The 16,398-nt window shown below is 41.2% G+C and overlaps 1 protein-coding gene across 1 annotated transcript in view; it reads left to right on the forward strand.

Moving 5' to 3' along the window:
* The window catches only part of CENPE (centromere protein E), a 691,519-nt gene that overhangs the window by 515,333 nt on the left and 159,788 nt on the right, over window positions 1-16,398 (forward strand). Inside the window, 3 exon segments of the mRNA XM_029608709.1 lie at window positions 1,753-2,067; window positions 6,951-7,115; window positions 8,648-8,818. Of these exon segments, the coding sequence (XP_029464569.1) occupies window positions 1,753-2,067; window positions 6,951-7,115; window positions 8,648-8,818 (651 nt within the window).

The following is a 16,398-nucleotide window of genomic DNA, read 5'->3' on the forward strand; positions in this document are numbered from 1 at the left end:
TTCAGCCACCAGTATGAGATGGCCATCAGCTTCATGCTTTTAACTTCTGGCTTTATAGTTAGTTGTATGGAACACATTGGTTTGATGAAATACTGGAACTTATTTAAAAATACTTAATTGCCTTCCTGCTATTAAAAATAAATAAAATCTCCCAAGGCGATATACAGCATATGTTACACTCAACCTCAAAATAGACTTCTCCTAGAATGGATGCTATTGATCCATGAAACACATTGTCACATGCATTGATTAGCTGATGTCTCGACACTGATGTTCTATGCAGTTTAGCTCAGAAGAAATGGTGAACTAAATCAGTTGTGGGCAGACCCTTCTGCCGCAGTCTCCTCACACAGGGGCAGCAAAAGATCAACTCAAGGCACTCCCATATTGAACCCAGACAGCAGTGGTTTCTGATTGGCTTTCAGTATTTCAAATTCAAGCTCTTGAGTATGTCAACACTACATATGAAAAAAAAAAAAAGATGTAATGAGCTCTTCTGAATACAGGGCTGGTGCTTTCATTAGTCAAACTAGGCAGTCGCCTAGAGCGCCAAAATTATGGGGGAAGCAAAATCCCACCAGCATGAAGCCTAGAGTGGGAGAGCTAATGCTACCAAAGGAGCTGCTACCCAGAAACCAGCCTGGCCATAACCCAAGCATCCGGCCTCCTAGACAGACATGTCTACATGACCACCTGTGTTTCTGCTAAGACTCCTAATTATTACTGTACTTGCAGTTTTCCGGAGGACCCAGCTGCTAATTCATTTTATCACATTGTAACAGCAATTTCAAGAGGATAAGAATTATGTTAAGCAGATTTAAAATATGTAAAGTTTGACATTTTTTAAACATTGTATCCACTAATAATGTGCAAAAAGCCTGTACATCATCCCCTTTTCAATAATATATGAGACACAGACCATAGGGGGAGAAAATGTGGCAAAAATGTTTTGTCTGGTGCTATGAATATAGGGATGTAACCACAAAATCGCTTTTCATTTACATCCCAGTATAAGCGCCAAATTAATTTATTCACATCAGTTATAATTTTGTTTTTACATTTTGTCTTTCTTTTATTAATAAAATGTTTTGATAAGGAAAAATCCACGTAAGGGGCAGCCAAAAGTGTCAAAAAGTCTATCTCAATGTATTGGCACATGGTGCTATTCCATTAAATGATTTGAATCAGCACAGCTGCTCATGTGAAGACAGCCCAAACACCTGAAAACAAAATCATTACAATTACTGTTTTTAAATGGCTCCAATGTGCCTCTCTTAAGATGATTCAATTGGTGATATTATCCGGGAGATCGTGCTTACAAAATCCCGACGCGAGCATCGTTTTGATGTAATCGTCTGCTTCAGGGGCTAGGAGGGTATGTGTTTCCAACCAACTGCTCTTTCAGGCCACCATCTTTAAAAACAGTAATTGTAGTGATTTTGTTTTCAGGTGTTTCGGGCTGTCTTTCACATGAGCAGTTGTGCTGATTCAAATATTTTAAACGTTGACACAGGCAGTATAAACGCTTTTGAAATATTACTTTGATACTGGCTATATAAACTACTTTTGAAATATTACATATTACACTGAATATGTCCTCTTGAAAAAAATTAACAATCTGGCCACAGAATGGAAGTGTTGTGAAATGGTTGTATAAACTTACATTGCACCAGGGAATAATTTGTGTTTACCATAAATGTCTGTCTGTTCATTGAGGTGCATTAAATATGTATTATTCCATCTTTTTATAAGGCCAAGAAACAGAATGAGGATTTTGAGCAGTTAAAGTCACAGCAAAATCTTCTCTTGTTAAAGAAGGAAGAAGAAAAAGGCAATTTTCAGACATTTGTATCTGAAAATAAAGTACTAAAGGAAACTCTTAATACCATGAAAGATACAACTGCTCAACTGGAAGCAGAGAAGGCCAGTTTATTAGCGGAAAAACAGGACTGTGATTCTCAGAAAGCAACATTTATACAGGAAAGAAAGCAACTTCAGGAGTTACTGGAAAGAGTACGAGCAGAGAGGGAGAGAATCTGTTTGGATTTACAGGAGAAAGATGAAATGGTAAGTATTCTATATTGCTATTCTATATTGCTTCCTGCAGTGTAATGCACCAAACCCACTCAAGGTTAACCCTTTGGACACTTGGAGGGTCCTGCCTATAGGCCACCTGCACATGTACCCTTACACATCCAACCTTCCACCCTCTCACTTGGTTCCTACTTGCCTCTAGGGCAAGTACCTGACCCGCAAGCTATTCCCTGGTGGTTCCTAGGGACATAGACCTCACACAACCCAGAGGTCATGCAGTTCCTAGAACTGTATCCACAGATCAAATACAAAAAATACTGGGATTAATACTCATTCCAGGAAAAGGCAGAGTTAACAAACTAAAGAGTTTATTAACCAAAAGGAGGAACAGTGAACAGAAAAAGATTTAACTTGCAAACAGTAACAGATAAAATAATTTAAACAATGGCTAACTAGGCAAATTTCACTATACTTATTAGTGCCTCAGGAGATCAGTAAAGGGCTGTCCTTGTGAACTGGAACATGGCTTCAACAAAGATCTGGGGTCTATGTACTTCCAGCCAAGAATGAAGAGAGCTAGCAACTGCAGGGCTAGTCTTCTGTGGGCTGAGACTGAAGGGCCAATCACATAAAGTAATAGTACAAAGTACTAGCAATAGCATTGTGACTAGTGGTTTTTTGACCAGTAATAACTTTCTGACCAATAGCACTGCAGAATGTTAAGACTTTACAGCTCCCTAAGGATACCGGACTATTCCAAGCCTCAGTTTGAACTAGTATTGTAAAAATCTCACTTGTAGGCCAGCTCAAAGTAAATGAGTTTACTCTGGAGAAAGTACATCTCAAAGCAAAACAAGGAATCTTTGCACACAAAACCCCTGTTTTTCCAATCTTCCTAAATTACAACTTGTTTCAGAAATAAATGTTAAGGAATTGAATGACTTTTATGAAAGAAGATAAGGATATGATCTGGCACTGTTTTTGTTCAGTTTTGTGTACAAGGATTCAGATTTCTATCTCATTACAGCTGTTTCCAAACAGGTTCAAATTTAAGTTTGATCAAAGTTGGTTAAAAAAAAAAAAAATCCTGCAAGCCCATTGGCTTTCACAGTTTTGAAAGCCAATGGGCTTTCTTACCCAAGTATTTATTGTCCTTAAGTTTATAAAAGGGGAGAAATTGTGCAAAAAATGCTATGGGACCTTTGCTTTATTTTTAATCTTAAACGTTTAGAGCATAATTATCAATCTGTGTTGTACAATTTTTTCTATGGACTTTTTGCTTTTCTGAAGTTATGAGAAACTACATTTTCGGGAAAAAGAAGCACACTTTTAAAATATGCAAGCAAACTGACCTGCAGGCTTTTTGCACTGCTTTGAAACTTAAATCTGGCCCTAAAAACAAATGAAATACTACAATAAATTAAAACATTTATTTACATCAGATTTGATTGAAATTAAGTGATTTGACAGCCTTTCAAAATCTATTGAAATTAAAGGGTGAGATTTTATTCAGATAAAGTGAATTTTCTTACCAGTACCAGCGGTTCTCCATGGACTGTAAAACAAACAAAAATCTTTAAAGGATCAGGTTTATAAATGTTGGTCAGAACCATATATTACCCTTTCTTTCATGATCCCCTTCTTTACCACTTTCCATTTTCCTCATCTCCCCTTCTTTCTCTCCTACCCCTCCCCATCATCTTCCCAGCTATCTAGTTTGAACCCTTACTTACACAAACATCTTTCCATCCGTTTTCACAAACATTTCTCTTTCCACAGAAAACCCTGTCCCAATGTAATGTAGTAAAAGCCAGCCTTTCCCTTTTCAAACTAGCTCCTGAGTCACACAAAAACCTATCATTTCCTAGCATGTAGCCAGATGGACTCAGGACCAATGGTTATTGTGCTCTCCTAATAGCAGATGGGAGACAGAGTAAGATTTCAAAGCTGACGTCAGCCTACATATACCCGTGCAGCATGCTTAGCTCTCCAGTATTTCTCCGTCTCCATAGCAGATGCAGACACTATCCCAAACGAGAATAGTGTAATATTTACAAGAAAAGAAAGAAAATTTACCTTTAAGAAGAGAGCCCTGCTTCTCCTGCGGTGAAACCTAACTGTCCCTCCCCCCAGTCGAGATTTCCTGAGGTGATTTTCGATATCCCTCAGAGGTGAGCCTTAGTCCGCCAGCCGATTCCCGGCGTGGACATAGCCCCCAGGGTGGCTGAAAGGCAGCGGGTGCAGATTCGAGCGCGGCAGTGAAGGTATTCCCCTCTCCCTCCACAGTTGGAGACTGTACGGCCTTGGTCTTGTGCCTTATTGCTGCCTTATTCCTTTTTCTATTTTTTGCTATTCCCTTGGCCACCCCTCAAACAGAACTTTTCAGTTCTTTAAAAACACAAATAAAAATTAAGTTGAGCATTGTAAAATTCAAGAAGCCTGCACTCTGTGGCTTCAAGGCCTGTATCTGTGGTTGCTGGAAGCCTATTATTGATATGCATGCAGTCTGTCACTTCCTGAGTCCAGACCATGACTCCTTCAGCTGGAACAGTTGTGGTTGGATGACTCCTAGAGCATAGCAACACATCGCCTGGAAGGAGGCCCTAGCAGGTAAAAACCCCCAAGTCTTGACTCAAGGCAGAACAGTAGCATTGCTAGATGCAAGATGTCATTAGGATCTAGATGCAGGAAGTCAAATTTGGAATCTTCTATCTCGATCCTGTGTGCACAGGAAAGCTTCCCCCCTTACCCTTCCAATCTCTTGATATTGGTTCCCAGATCTTCCTCAGGTCAGGTTGAGCATGGTATAAAAGCCTTTGGTGCCAAGTAAGGTGCTGAAACGTGCCAGAACATGAGAGGATCCCCTTTAGTGTCATCTACCCTCTGAGCTGAAGAAAGTCATTGCAGGTCTCTTCATTCTTCATGACACCACGAGAAGCACAGCCAGTGCCATCCATGGACTAGGGTGTCATTCAGGACATGTCTATGCAACTGGTGCAGAGTGCCTCAGAGCTGGCCACTACCACAGCAGAGACAGCCGCATTGCAGAGTTTCTCTACAGCTGTACATTCTACTCTTAGTGGATTTAAAATACAGGGTCCATGCTTCCCCAGGTTTTGAGGTAGTCTAACTTCCCCACTACTCAGTAGTTGTGGAGCCTGTGCTGAAAGGTGTTATGCGAACTTGTGGCCTATTCACCATACCTCCTGGAAGGACTCAAAGGGGTTGGATACATTTCAAGGGAGAGGTGTTCTAGGGGTCCATGCTGCATGCCCAGATCTTGGCTCGTCAACTACATGGTGCAGAGGCAGTTTGAGGAGGAGGAGTGTGGGGTGAAGTCAGTGGAGGTCGGAGGCAGGGGTACTTGTAAGATGGACATAATAATCTTGCTTGGCATGTGTAAACTGCCTCCTCTATAATAAGGCTAGAGAGAATATGGGGTTAATAGTCCTGGATATACCTACAGGTGTTTTTCGATTGACCAAAACTGCAGGAAGTGTGGGTAAACGTGAAGGTTATCAGATGATCAAATAGGGTTAGAATAGTGGTGAAAGATGTATGAGTGTTTGCAGTTGGAAGAATGGACTAGGTCAAGGCAGTGGCCATGCTGGTGAGCGAGAGTAGTAGAGCATAGTTCTTATTTAATGAGATTAAGGCAATAAACTTTGAGGGTTCCTCAACATAGAGGTTAAAGTCCCCAAGAATAAGAGAAGAGGTTGATTTGAAGAAGGAAAGCCAGGAATCAGCCTGACAGGAAAGAGGAGGGGGATGATAGATGACAAACTAGCCTGAGTGAAAGTGGGGTGAAAAAATTGATGGAGGGTGCTTCAGATGATGAAAAGGAGTGGGCTTCAGGTTGAAGAAAGAAATGAAATCTACAAGAAGAATAAAATAGCTGCCAGGCACCGCTGCCATAGCCTACCAAAAGTAATGTAAAGGAGAAATGACATGACAGCAGCAACAGAAGTAGTTGTCAGGGGAAAGCTAGATCTTGGTTGAAAACAAGACAAGGGAATGAGAGAGGTGTCATGATTGTAGGCAAGCTTGCTGGAAATAGAGCAGTCATTCCACATGAACAGAAAGGGGAGGTAAGAGGCAGGAAGAGGGAAATAAAGGGTTGATGACTGTTGCTTTGGAGGGTCAGGATTGGGATTGATGTCTCCAGCTTGAAAGGAAGAGAGGAGGCATGATGACAGTTGTGAGCATAAGATGTTCTCAAGGAGACAAATGAAGGCTGGATGAGAATTTGCAACGTTCAGCTTATGCTTGAAGTACAGTCTATATCTGATACCATTTTAGTGGTGGAGTTTTTTTCATTTAAAAAATTGACATAGATTTTGCAAACCTTTTTGGAGATTGTACATTTTAATTGTATGTCTATGTATCCATTATTTCAAACTCTGTAGCTGCTTGCAGCACCACCAGGAAAGAAACCTAAAATCTGGTTGTCTGCACACCATAGTAATGACACCCAAAAATTCCTTTATAAAGGGACCCTTGGCTGCTGACATTTAAAATTGGGCAGTTTATCTAATAAGCTGATATTAGATAAATATTTGAGTTTATCACTTACGCTTAAAGACAAACAAGTCTGAACATTATAGGTCAGATGCACCAGGCAATTAAATATTTAATTTTATGAATTAACTGGAAGCATATTATCTTGTAAAATCTGAGTTATGGCGGGAGCGATTTAGACATTTCTGATAATATATCTAGAAGAGATATATTATCAGAATATATTATTATCAGAATTATCAGAATATATATATTATCAGAATATATATATATTATGTGTGTGTGTGGTTGTGTGTTGCATGAATTTTTTATTTCTTTAATACAAAAATACTATTTCCTCAGGATGTTTAGGAATTATACATGTATAACATTTTATGTATCTTTTTTTTTTTTCCAAGTCATCGCAACTAATGAATGAATTGAAAATGTCTCAAACATCGGTTCAGTCCTTACAACAAAAGTTAGAAGATATGAATGAATGTCTTTCTGAAAAATTAAGCAAAGAATCTAATTTAGCAAATCATATAGCCTCTCAAGATCAACAGCTGGAATTACTGTGCCAGGTACCCTCATCTATATTTTTCTTGAGATTCTGGTAATCTATACTGTGTACTTTAAACTGAAAAATTGCTGTGCTTCAGAATACAGTCTCATGAACATGCTCATGAAAACAAAAATTCACAAGAAACCAACTTTAGAACTTTTGTCATATTCTTGAAAGCCGTGGTCCCTCCACCCTGTCCTTGGAAATTTCTAGATATCTGTATTGAATATGCATTAGATAGTTGCATTTGCTGCCTCTATTTATATGAAGAGATATATCATGCATATTCATTGTGGATAACCTGAAAACAAGACTGATCTGATCTCCAAGGTCAAGGCTGAGGACCACTTCTTAAAGTGGCAGGAATAAGTGATACCTTATCCCATCTTACATTGCTTGAAATGAGACGTGTGTGTGTGTAATTACAGTTACATTTTCCATCTCAAATTTTATATGTTGAAAAGAGGCACATTTTTTGTCACAGATTTTATTACTAACCTGGTCTGATCAGTAATAGATTTTAAAATAGATGGTTTTCATCCTTGTCTCCATGTTCCTGCAGTAATTCATGTGGTAATTGTAATTTCTCTGAATTTTACAAAGTTAGATATGAAAAAATATCTAGGCAGACACAACTTTTATCTCCCTTTTGAACTGTAACATACAGAGTTTTTCCAAATATTTTTAGGAAAAAATTATTGTAAGAATTATTGAATTGACCCTGATTAAATACATGTTTTAGATCCTATTCTTACAGCATCACTAGGTTTGTGTAGCTTTTTTTTTTAAGAATACAGCTAATACTACAAGTTTTCACAAATGAAAAATATCCTTTCAAGTTTTCACTTAAGTGCAGCCTCCCCACTTATTTCCAGTTGATCCAGAATGCTGGATCTGGGTGCATAGCAGATTCTTCCATTTTGATTTCTGGCATTTTAGCCTTAAGCTACACAGGCTCATGTAGGCTTTAAGTGGTAAATTCTTTATAAGAAAGAGGTTTGCATTCCTATCTCAGTTTGAGCCTTTACTCAAGCAGGACAGAGCCTGGCATGTTAGTTTTTTTAATTTGTTTGTGAACAGCCAAGAATTGGCAGTAGTTTAGTCTGTTTGCAGGATCCCTTGAGAAATCTGTCTTGTTTTTAATCACAATAACAGTGCAGTGCTTGGCTTTTATATGAAAGAGGCTCATGGAAAATGCTGGTTATTTTCATTTAAAAAAAATTTACTCGCTTGGTCCATACAAGATGGGTAAATAACAGTAAGATACGCCAAGAAAAAAGCCTCTCTAAATTTTTTGGGATTTTTACTTTCTATGTTTGTATCCTAAAATCCCACATTACCTTCTGAACTTCATCAGTGGATCTCTTATGTCTTTTGCACCTGTCTGCAGTACAAACCCTCCTAGTTCCTTGCTTCAAATTCTGTCACTTAGAATGGCTATTTAAATTTTATGCTGTTTACAGTAATGTATGTCAGTATATGTATTAGTTTTATCAAATTCTCATTTGCAGTGTACATTCTTATAATCTAAACACAACTTTCCTTTTATAGAATCTGCAGGAGGAGAAGAGGAAAAACAATGAACTCTCAAACCATATTGATCTCTTAAATAAGGAGATTTCTCTCTTGCAATCTAAACAGAATGAACTGCATTCTTCTCAAACAGAAATTGAAATTTCCAAATTCCTTAGCTTTCGAGAAGAAAGAAATCAACAACTCCAGGTACAGTAACTTAATCTGTGCTGAAAGAAAATTGTTTTATTAGGGTGGAGGAACTAAGATGGCAGTGTGAGCAGTTTCCTAGCATGTAGCCAGATGGACTCAGGACCAGTGGGCAGGGCCAGTGCAAGGGGATTTGGTGTCCTAGACGACCCTTCTCCCTTGCGCCCCCGGTCTCAGCCTCGACTCCTACCTCATTCTCGATCACCCCCACCGACTGTGTGGTTTTCTGGGTTACGAGCAGGTTGGGCACTGCTCGCACCCTGCCAAATCTCCACTCTTCTTTGCCACCGCTTGCAGCCCCATATGGCTCACACCCAGTGGCGCACCAAGGGTCTCCGGCGCCCGGGGACCAACACATTTGTGTGCCTCTCCAGCATCCCCCCCTTAATCCTTCTTGTACTAATGCTTAAGGTCACAGAAAATCAGTGGCGTCTCTAGACAGAAGAATTTGTTGGGGGTGTGTGGCCAAAATGACATTTCTTTATCATACCCACCTCTATAGCATGGATCCTGTTTTAAATTTGGTTATAAAAAAAAGTGTTAATAAAAATGTCCAATTTCACACTATAAAATTATTTGATAGCCTCATTCAACTAATTCTATATGGCTATGAGAGTGAAGTCTGGAATATATAGGAAGGGACAGAATGTCAATACAAATCCTGCACCTCCAGTTCTGTAACTCTGTGCATCCACTGAAATTCCCCCAAACAATGGAGCTTGGATGTTTCCTTTACAGCTCATAATACTAAAAGATATTTTAAAATTCTGGTGTCACCTCACAGTAACAGCAGCACAAACACCTTCCACTGCCAGGCACATTGTGAACTAACACAAAACACCGCAAAAAAGACACTCAAAATCTATACTGCAATCCCATCGTAACATAACAGTAATAACATCAAGGACTCAAACAACAATAACCCTACCTGTGAAAAAGCAAGGGTAAATATTATCCCAGGACAAGCAGAATGCTTGTCCTCACATATGGGTGACGTCACTAACTGAGCCCTAGTGCGGGAAAACTTTCTGTCAAAGTTTCTAGAAACTTTTGACTGGCCCAGTGAGGCCACTGAGCATGCCCAGCATGCTATGATATTCTCTGCCACAGGTGTCTCTCTTCAGTCTTCGTTTTTCCGCGCTGCTGTAGGCATCGCGGTACAGGAGCCGTTGAGATTCTCTCAACACTTAAATTTGACTTATAAGTCATATGATTGATATTCTCTATCTCAAGATCTCTCTCGGGTTCTTTTTCTTACCGGCCAGTAAGTGACCCAGTCTCAAATTTACGTGTTAGTAAAAAATTTTTCTCCTCATAATCTCATCGACGGCTGTCTATCGAGTAAAAAAGAAAAAAATGGCGACAGGATTTTAAAAAATGCCCTGTTTGTGCCAGAAAAATGTCGATCACCGACCCTCACACTGAATGTGTATTATGTCTCGGTGATAAACATGAAGTAAATAACTGTCCACAATGCGCGGAGATGACACCGGAAGGCCAGGCTAGAAAAAATGAAACATCTGTTTATCCTGCAACTGATACCATCCCCCTCACAGTCATCGAAGTCGTCTCCGGCTGGAGCGACTAAGCGCTTAATACTTAAAACACCTCACCCGGGACCGTCCGGGGGATCGTTCATCTCCATAGTCTTCAACGTCGACAAAATCCATCGATAAATCCAAGTCTAAACATCGACATCGACATTGAAGCCCTTCGATGTCAGAATCTGCTTCCCAGGAAGGATCGATGGCAAAGCGGCCTAAACATCAGGAAACCTCGGAGCATTCAACGCCTCGGCCTAGTTCGATTCAGGTACCCATTCCAGATCCTCCACAGGGCACTGCGCAGGATCTCATGTCTCAGCCTACGCCACCGCCCGCAACCGCTCTGACTCCATCAGTTGTGCGGCCGGAATTGTCAGATTTAATCCGACAAGCGGTTTCACAGGCTTTGAGGGACCAACTTTCAGTACCGACTTGTATGTTGATGCCGATGCTTACAGCATCGATGCCGGCAAGTCTGCCGATGCCGGGGTCAATCTTGACACCGACGACAGGAGGTGACTCAATGTCGACGCCTAGAATAATTACGGCATCGACTTCGATCTATGCACAGATACCATCCACTTCATCGGTGCCGATGACAATAATACTGCCATAGACAGTGTCGATGCCGAGAAGACCAGTATCCACACTTGCATCGATGCCGCCTATTATTTCATCGATGCAACCATCGACAGAGGAGACTGAGCCTCAAGATCTAGCTCTCCTTCGACTCCTACAAAAATATCACAAAGTCATCGACACAATTCCACAGAAACCCACGGAACAAGTTCCTCCATCACTTTACATAGATGACCCTTTACTTGGACCATCAGGTATTCACCAACAACCCAAGTCAACCCCAAAGACTCCCTACCAGGATCATGATGAGGATTCATGGGATGATCAAGGGACAGACACCTCTTCTGAGCACTTTATCAGACCCCTCACCTCCTGAATCAAGAAAAATATCCCCACCAGAGGACTTATCTTTTTCCAGTTTTGTCCAAGACATGGCGGACACAATCCCTTTCAAACTTTCTTCAGAACAGGATTCTAGACAACACACACTAGAAGTTCTACAGTTTGTGGACCCGCCCAAACAAGTATTGGCGATTCCCATTCATGATGTGCTATTAGACCTGCAGCACCGTATTTGGGAGCACCCATGTACTATTTCTGCAGTAAACAAACGTGTGGATACAACCTACCTAGTGCAATCAGCACCAGGATTTCAAAAGACACAACTACCACACCAGTCTGTGGTAGTAGAATCTGCCCAGAAAAAATCAAAGAATGTCCGTCCACACTCTTCAACCCCTCCAGGGAAAGATCATCGCTTCCTTGACTCCCTTGGCAGGAAAATTTACCAGGGTGCACTCCTATCTTCCAGAATCTCTGCATATCAACTGTACATGACACAGTATCAGAGAGATCTCTGGAAACAAATGGAAGAATTCACAAATTCTCTACCTGCACAATTTCAAGAAGCAGCACAGGCCATAGTAACCAAAGGCCTGGAAGCAGGGAAGCATGAGGTAAGGGCTGCTTATGACAATTTTGACACTGCCTCAAGAACAGCAGCAGCAGGAATTACAGCACGCAGGTGGGCATGGTTAAAAGCCTCAGACCTCAGGCCTGAGGTACAAGAAAAGCTTGTAGATTTGCCATGTCTCGGAGACAATTTGTTCGGGGGGAAAAAGTTCAGGATGCTGTTCAACAGCTCAAGGATCACACAGAGTCCCTACGACAGTTGTCCCAACTACCACAAGAGATAGAAACACAGTCTTCTAGGCGCCTTCCTCGAAGAGACCCTAGGCAGTCTTATTACAGACCAAGGAGGTACTACACCCAACCTGCTACAACTAGGCCTTCTAGATCTACTCAACGTTCACAATCTAGACAGCCCAGATCAACCCGTACTCAACCTCCTCCACAAACTGGTCCTGCAGCGGGTTTTTGAAGATCAAACCAGAGAACAGACCCTCCTCCTGAACCCCAGACCAGACCTACCAGTAGGAGGCAGAGTATTATATTTCCACTCAAATTGGATAAATATAACAGCAGACCAGTGGGTGCTATCCATAGTATCTCGAGGTTACAAACTAAATTTCCTCTCAATTCCTCCAGAATATCCACCAACTTCCTGCCCACAACAAAATTCTCAACTAATTCAATTACAAATAGAATTATCCACCCTTCTGAGAGCCAGGGCCATTCAACCAGTGCCCCGGACACAGCAGGGCAGAGGATTCTACTCCAGATATTTCCTCATTCCAAAGAAAACTGGAGGCCTACGTCCCATCCTAGACCTCAGAAATCTCAACAAATTTCTAAAAAAAGAAAAGTTCAGGATGGTTTCTCTAGGCACCATGTTACCACTTCTACACACAGGAGATTGGCTTTGTTCTCTGGATCTTCAAGACGCTTATGCTCACATACCAATATTCCCTCCTCATTGCAAGTACCTGCGCTTCATAGTGGGCCATCAACATTTCCAATACAGAGTACTGCCATTCGGACTTGCCTCTGCTCCCAGAGTATTCACCAAATGTCTGGCAGTAATAGCAGTACACTTACGCAAGGAAAGTATCCATGTTTTCCCATATCTAGACGACTGGCTCATCAGAAGTCAAACTCTACAGGGAGCAATAATTTCTCTCAAACGAACAATTGCTGTACTTCACTCCATGGGTTTTCTCATCAATTATCAAAAGTCCCATCTCACACAGTCTCACCTGCTCCATTTCATAGGAGCAGAACTGAACACCGTCCTTACAAAAGCTTTTCTACCCGAAGATCGAGCAGAAACTTTGTCCTTGTTGGCAACATCGATTCACTCAAAGAAACAAGCAACAGCTCATCAGTTTCTAACTTTACTAGGCCACATGGCCTCTACAGTTCATGTCACACCTCTAGCAAGGCCTGCCATGAGAGTAACCCAATGGACTTTAAGATCACAATGGATCCAAGCCATTCAACCACTGCATTCTCCAATTCAAGTAACCCACCAACTACGTTCTTCTCTCCTTTGGGCGAACAAGGACAACTTGCGCAAGGGCCTACCCTTCCAACAACCAGTCCTACAGATAACTTTAACTACAGATGCATCCACCTTGGGTTGGGGAGCTCACATAGACAATCTCCAAACCCAGGGAACTTGGACAAAACTCGAAGCAACTTTCCAAATCAATTTCCTGGAGCTTCACGCTATACGTTATGCACTGCATGCATTCAAGGACTGCCTTTCACACAAGACTGTTCTCATCCAAACAGACAACACAGTAGCCATGTGGTACATCAACAAGCAGGGAGGTACAGGTTCGTATCTCCTTTGTCAAGAAGCTGCACAGATTTGGGACTGGGCCCTAAACCACTCCATACTTCTACGGGCCACTTATCTAGCAGGCATTCACAATGTAGTGGCGGATCGACTCAGTCGTCAGTTCCAACCACACAAATGGTCACTGGATCCCTCAGTAGCGACCAGGATATTTCAAAACTGGGGTCAACCAACAATAGACCTCTTTGCATCACATCTGAATCACAAAGTGGACAACTTCTGTTCTCTAAACAAACAGAAGAATCAGCCAGCCAAGGATGCCTTTGCTCGCCCTTGGAACTCAGGCCTACTATACGCTTATCCTCCGATACCGCTCATAACCAAAATTCTAGTGAAGCTACAACAAGACAAAGGGTCCATGATACTCATAGCCCCGTATTGGCCTCGACAAGTATGGTTTCCCACGCTTCTAGACCTCTCAGTCAGGGATCCAATTCGCCTGGGAGTAGCTCCCACTCTCATAACTCAGGATCAGGGACGACTGCGCCATCCCAACCTTCAATCCCTATCTCTGACAGCATGGATGTTGAAAGCTTGATATTACAACCACAAAATCTTTCAACCCATATATCTCATGTGCTTATAGCTTCAGGTAAACCTTCAACGCGAAAGAACTACGCTTCCAAATGGAAGAGATTTACTGTGTGGAACAAGCAAAACATCGATCCCTTTGCCTGCTCTACAACTTCTTTACTAGACTATTTGTACCATCTTTCAGAATCTGGTCTCCAGACTTCATCTGTAAGGGTACATTTAAGTGCAATTTCTTCTTACCATAACAAGATAGTAGATGCACCAATTTCTACACAACCTCTTGTCCATAGATTTATGAGAGGTTTAACTCAATTCAAACCACCAATTAGACCTCCAGTCACACAATGGGATCTAAATTTGGTTTTATCAAGACTCATGCGTTCTCCCTTTGAACCCATAGATTCCTGTGATATTAAATTTCTCACATGGAAGACTATCTTCCTCATAGCCATTACATCAGCTAGAAGGGTTAGTGAGTTACAAGCACTTGTTACATACTCACCCTATACAAATTTTCTACATGATAGAGTGGTACTCCGTACACATCCAAAATTCCTTCCCAAGGTAGTTACGGAATTCCACTTGAACCAATCCATTGTTTTACCGACATTCTTTCCAAGGCCTCATTCTCATCAAGGAGAAAGGGCCTTACATACCTTGGATTGCAAGCGTGCTCTATCTTTCTACTTAAACCGCACTGCAGTCCACAGGAAATCCAATCAACTCTTTGTATCTTATGACCCAAACAAGCCAGGCAAAGCAGTGGGTAAACATACTCTATCCAACTGGCTAGCAGATTGCATACAATTTTGTTATGAGAAGGCAGGCCTTCCTCTCCAAGGGCGAGTAAAAGCACATTCAGTAAGAGCAATGTCAATCTCAGTGGCACACTATCGCTCAGTGCCAATACTTGACATATGTAAAGCAGCAACATGGAGTTCTCTTCACACCTTTGCAGCTCATTACTGTTTAGATAAACAAGGACGACAAGATTCAACCTATGGGACAATCTGTCTTAAAAAACTTGTTTCCAGTTTAAAACCAACTCCTTCTACATCCGACCTGCTTTGATCTTCGGCTGACTCATTTCAACAATAATGCTTCAGTAGTTATTTACTACAAAATGACTCAGCCTATAGCTTGCTAATCACCCATATGTGAGGACTAGCATCCTGCTTGTCCTGGGATAAAGCAAAATTGCTTACCTTGTAATAGGTGTTATCCCAGGACAGCAGGATGTAGTCCTCACATATGGGTGATTAGCAAGCTAGAGGCTGAGTCATTTTGTAGTAAATAACTACTGAAGCATTATTGTTGAAATAATAACAGAACCCACCCACCACCCCATGGAGTTGGGCCTCATAATTTTATTATTTTATTTTTTGCTAAAGCTCACTGCTACAATACGAGACTGAAGAGAGACACCTGTGGCAGAGAATATCATAGCATGCTGGGCATGCTCAGTGGTCTCACTGGGCCAGTCAAAAGTTTCTAGAAACTTTGACAGAAAGTTTTCCCGCACTAGGGCTCCGTTAGTGACGTCACCCATATGTGAGGACTACATCCTGCTGTCCTGGTATAACACCTATTACAAGGTAAGCAATTTTGCTTTACACTGGGTCCTAGAATACCAATACACCACCTACTGAGGAAACAAAACAAACCCGATTGCTATAGATCCCTATACAGACACTATATGCTAGAAGAATCTCTCATCATGGTCACACACACAGAGCAGAGACAGACCCTCACCAAATACAGAATAAAGCCACATAAAGTATAAATAGAAATGTGCAGACAAAAACTGAACTGTAAAACGCATCACGCCAGACTCTGTACAGTGTAACAATGGAAAAACAAAAAATTCACTATTCCTCATGAAACAAATCAATAAAATCAAGATATATAAATCATTAATCATAATTATAAAATCATACAAATAAAATAATTACTCATGCAAATTTTGAAACCTTTACCAAACACCAATAAAATATTTCAAACAGCAGACACATCACATACTACCCAATAATTAAAATGGTAGTCAGTCAAGAAAAATGAACTTAAGCCACCTTTACTTACCCTCTCCAGCAGTTCTCCTACTCCTTTCCCTTGCAGGCCACACCAGAAGCAGCAGTAGCTGCTGAAGCTGTCCTCAGTCCTCT

This window comes from Rhinatrema bivittatum, chromosome 1 (genome assembly GCF_901001135.1).
Source record: "Rhinatrema bivittatum chromosome 1, aRhiBiv1.1, whole genome shotgun sequence".
NCBI classification, from domain to species: Eukaryota; Metazoa; Chordata; class Amphibia; order Gymnophiona; family Rhinatrematidae; genus Rhinatrema; species Rhinatrema bivittatum.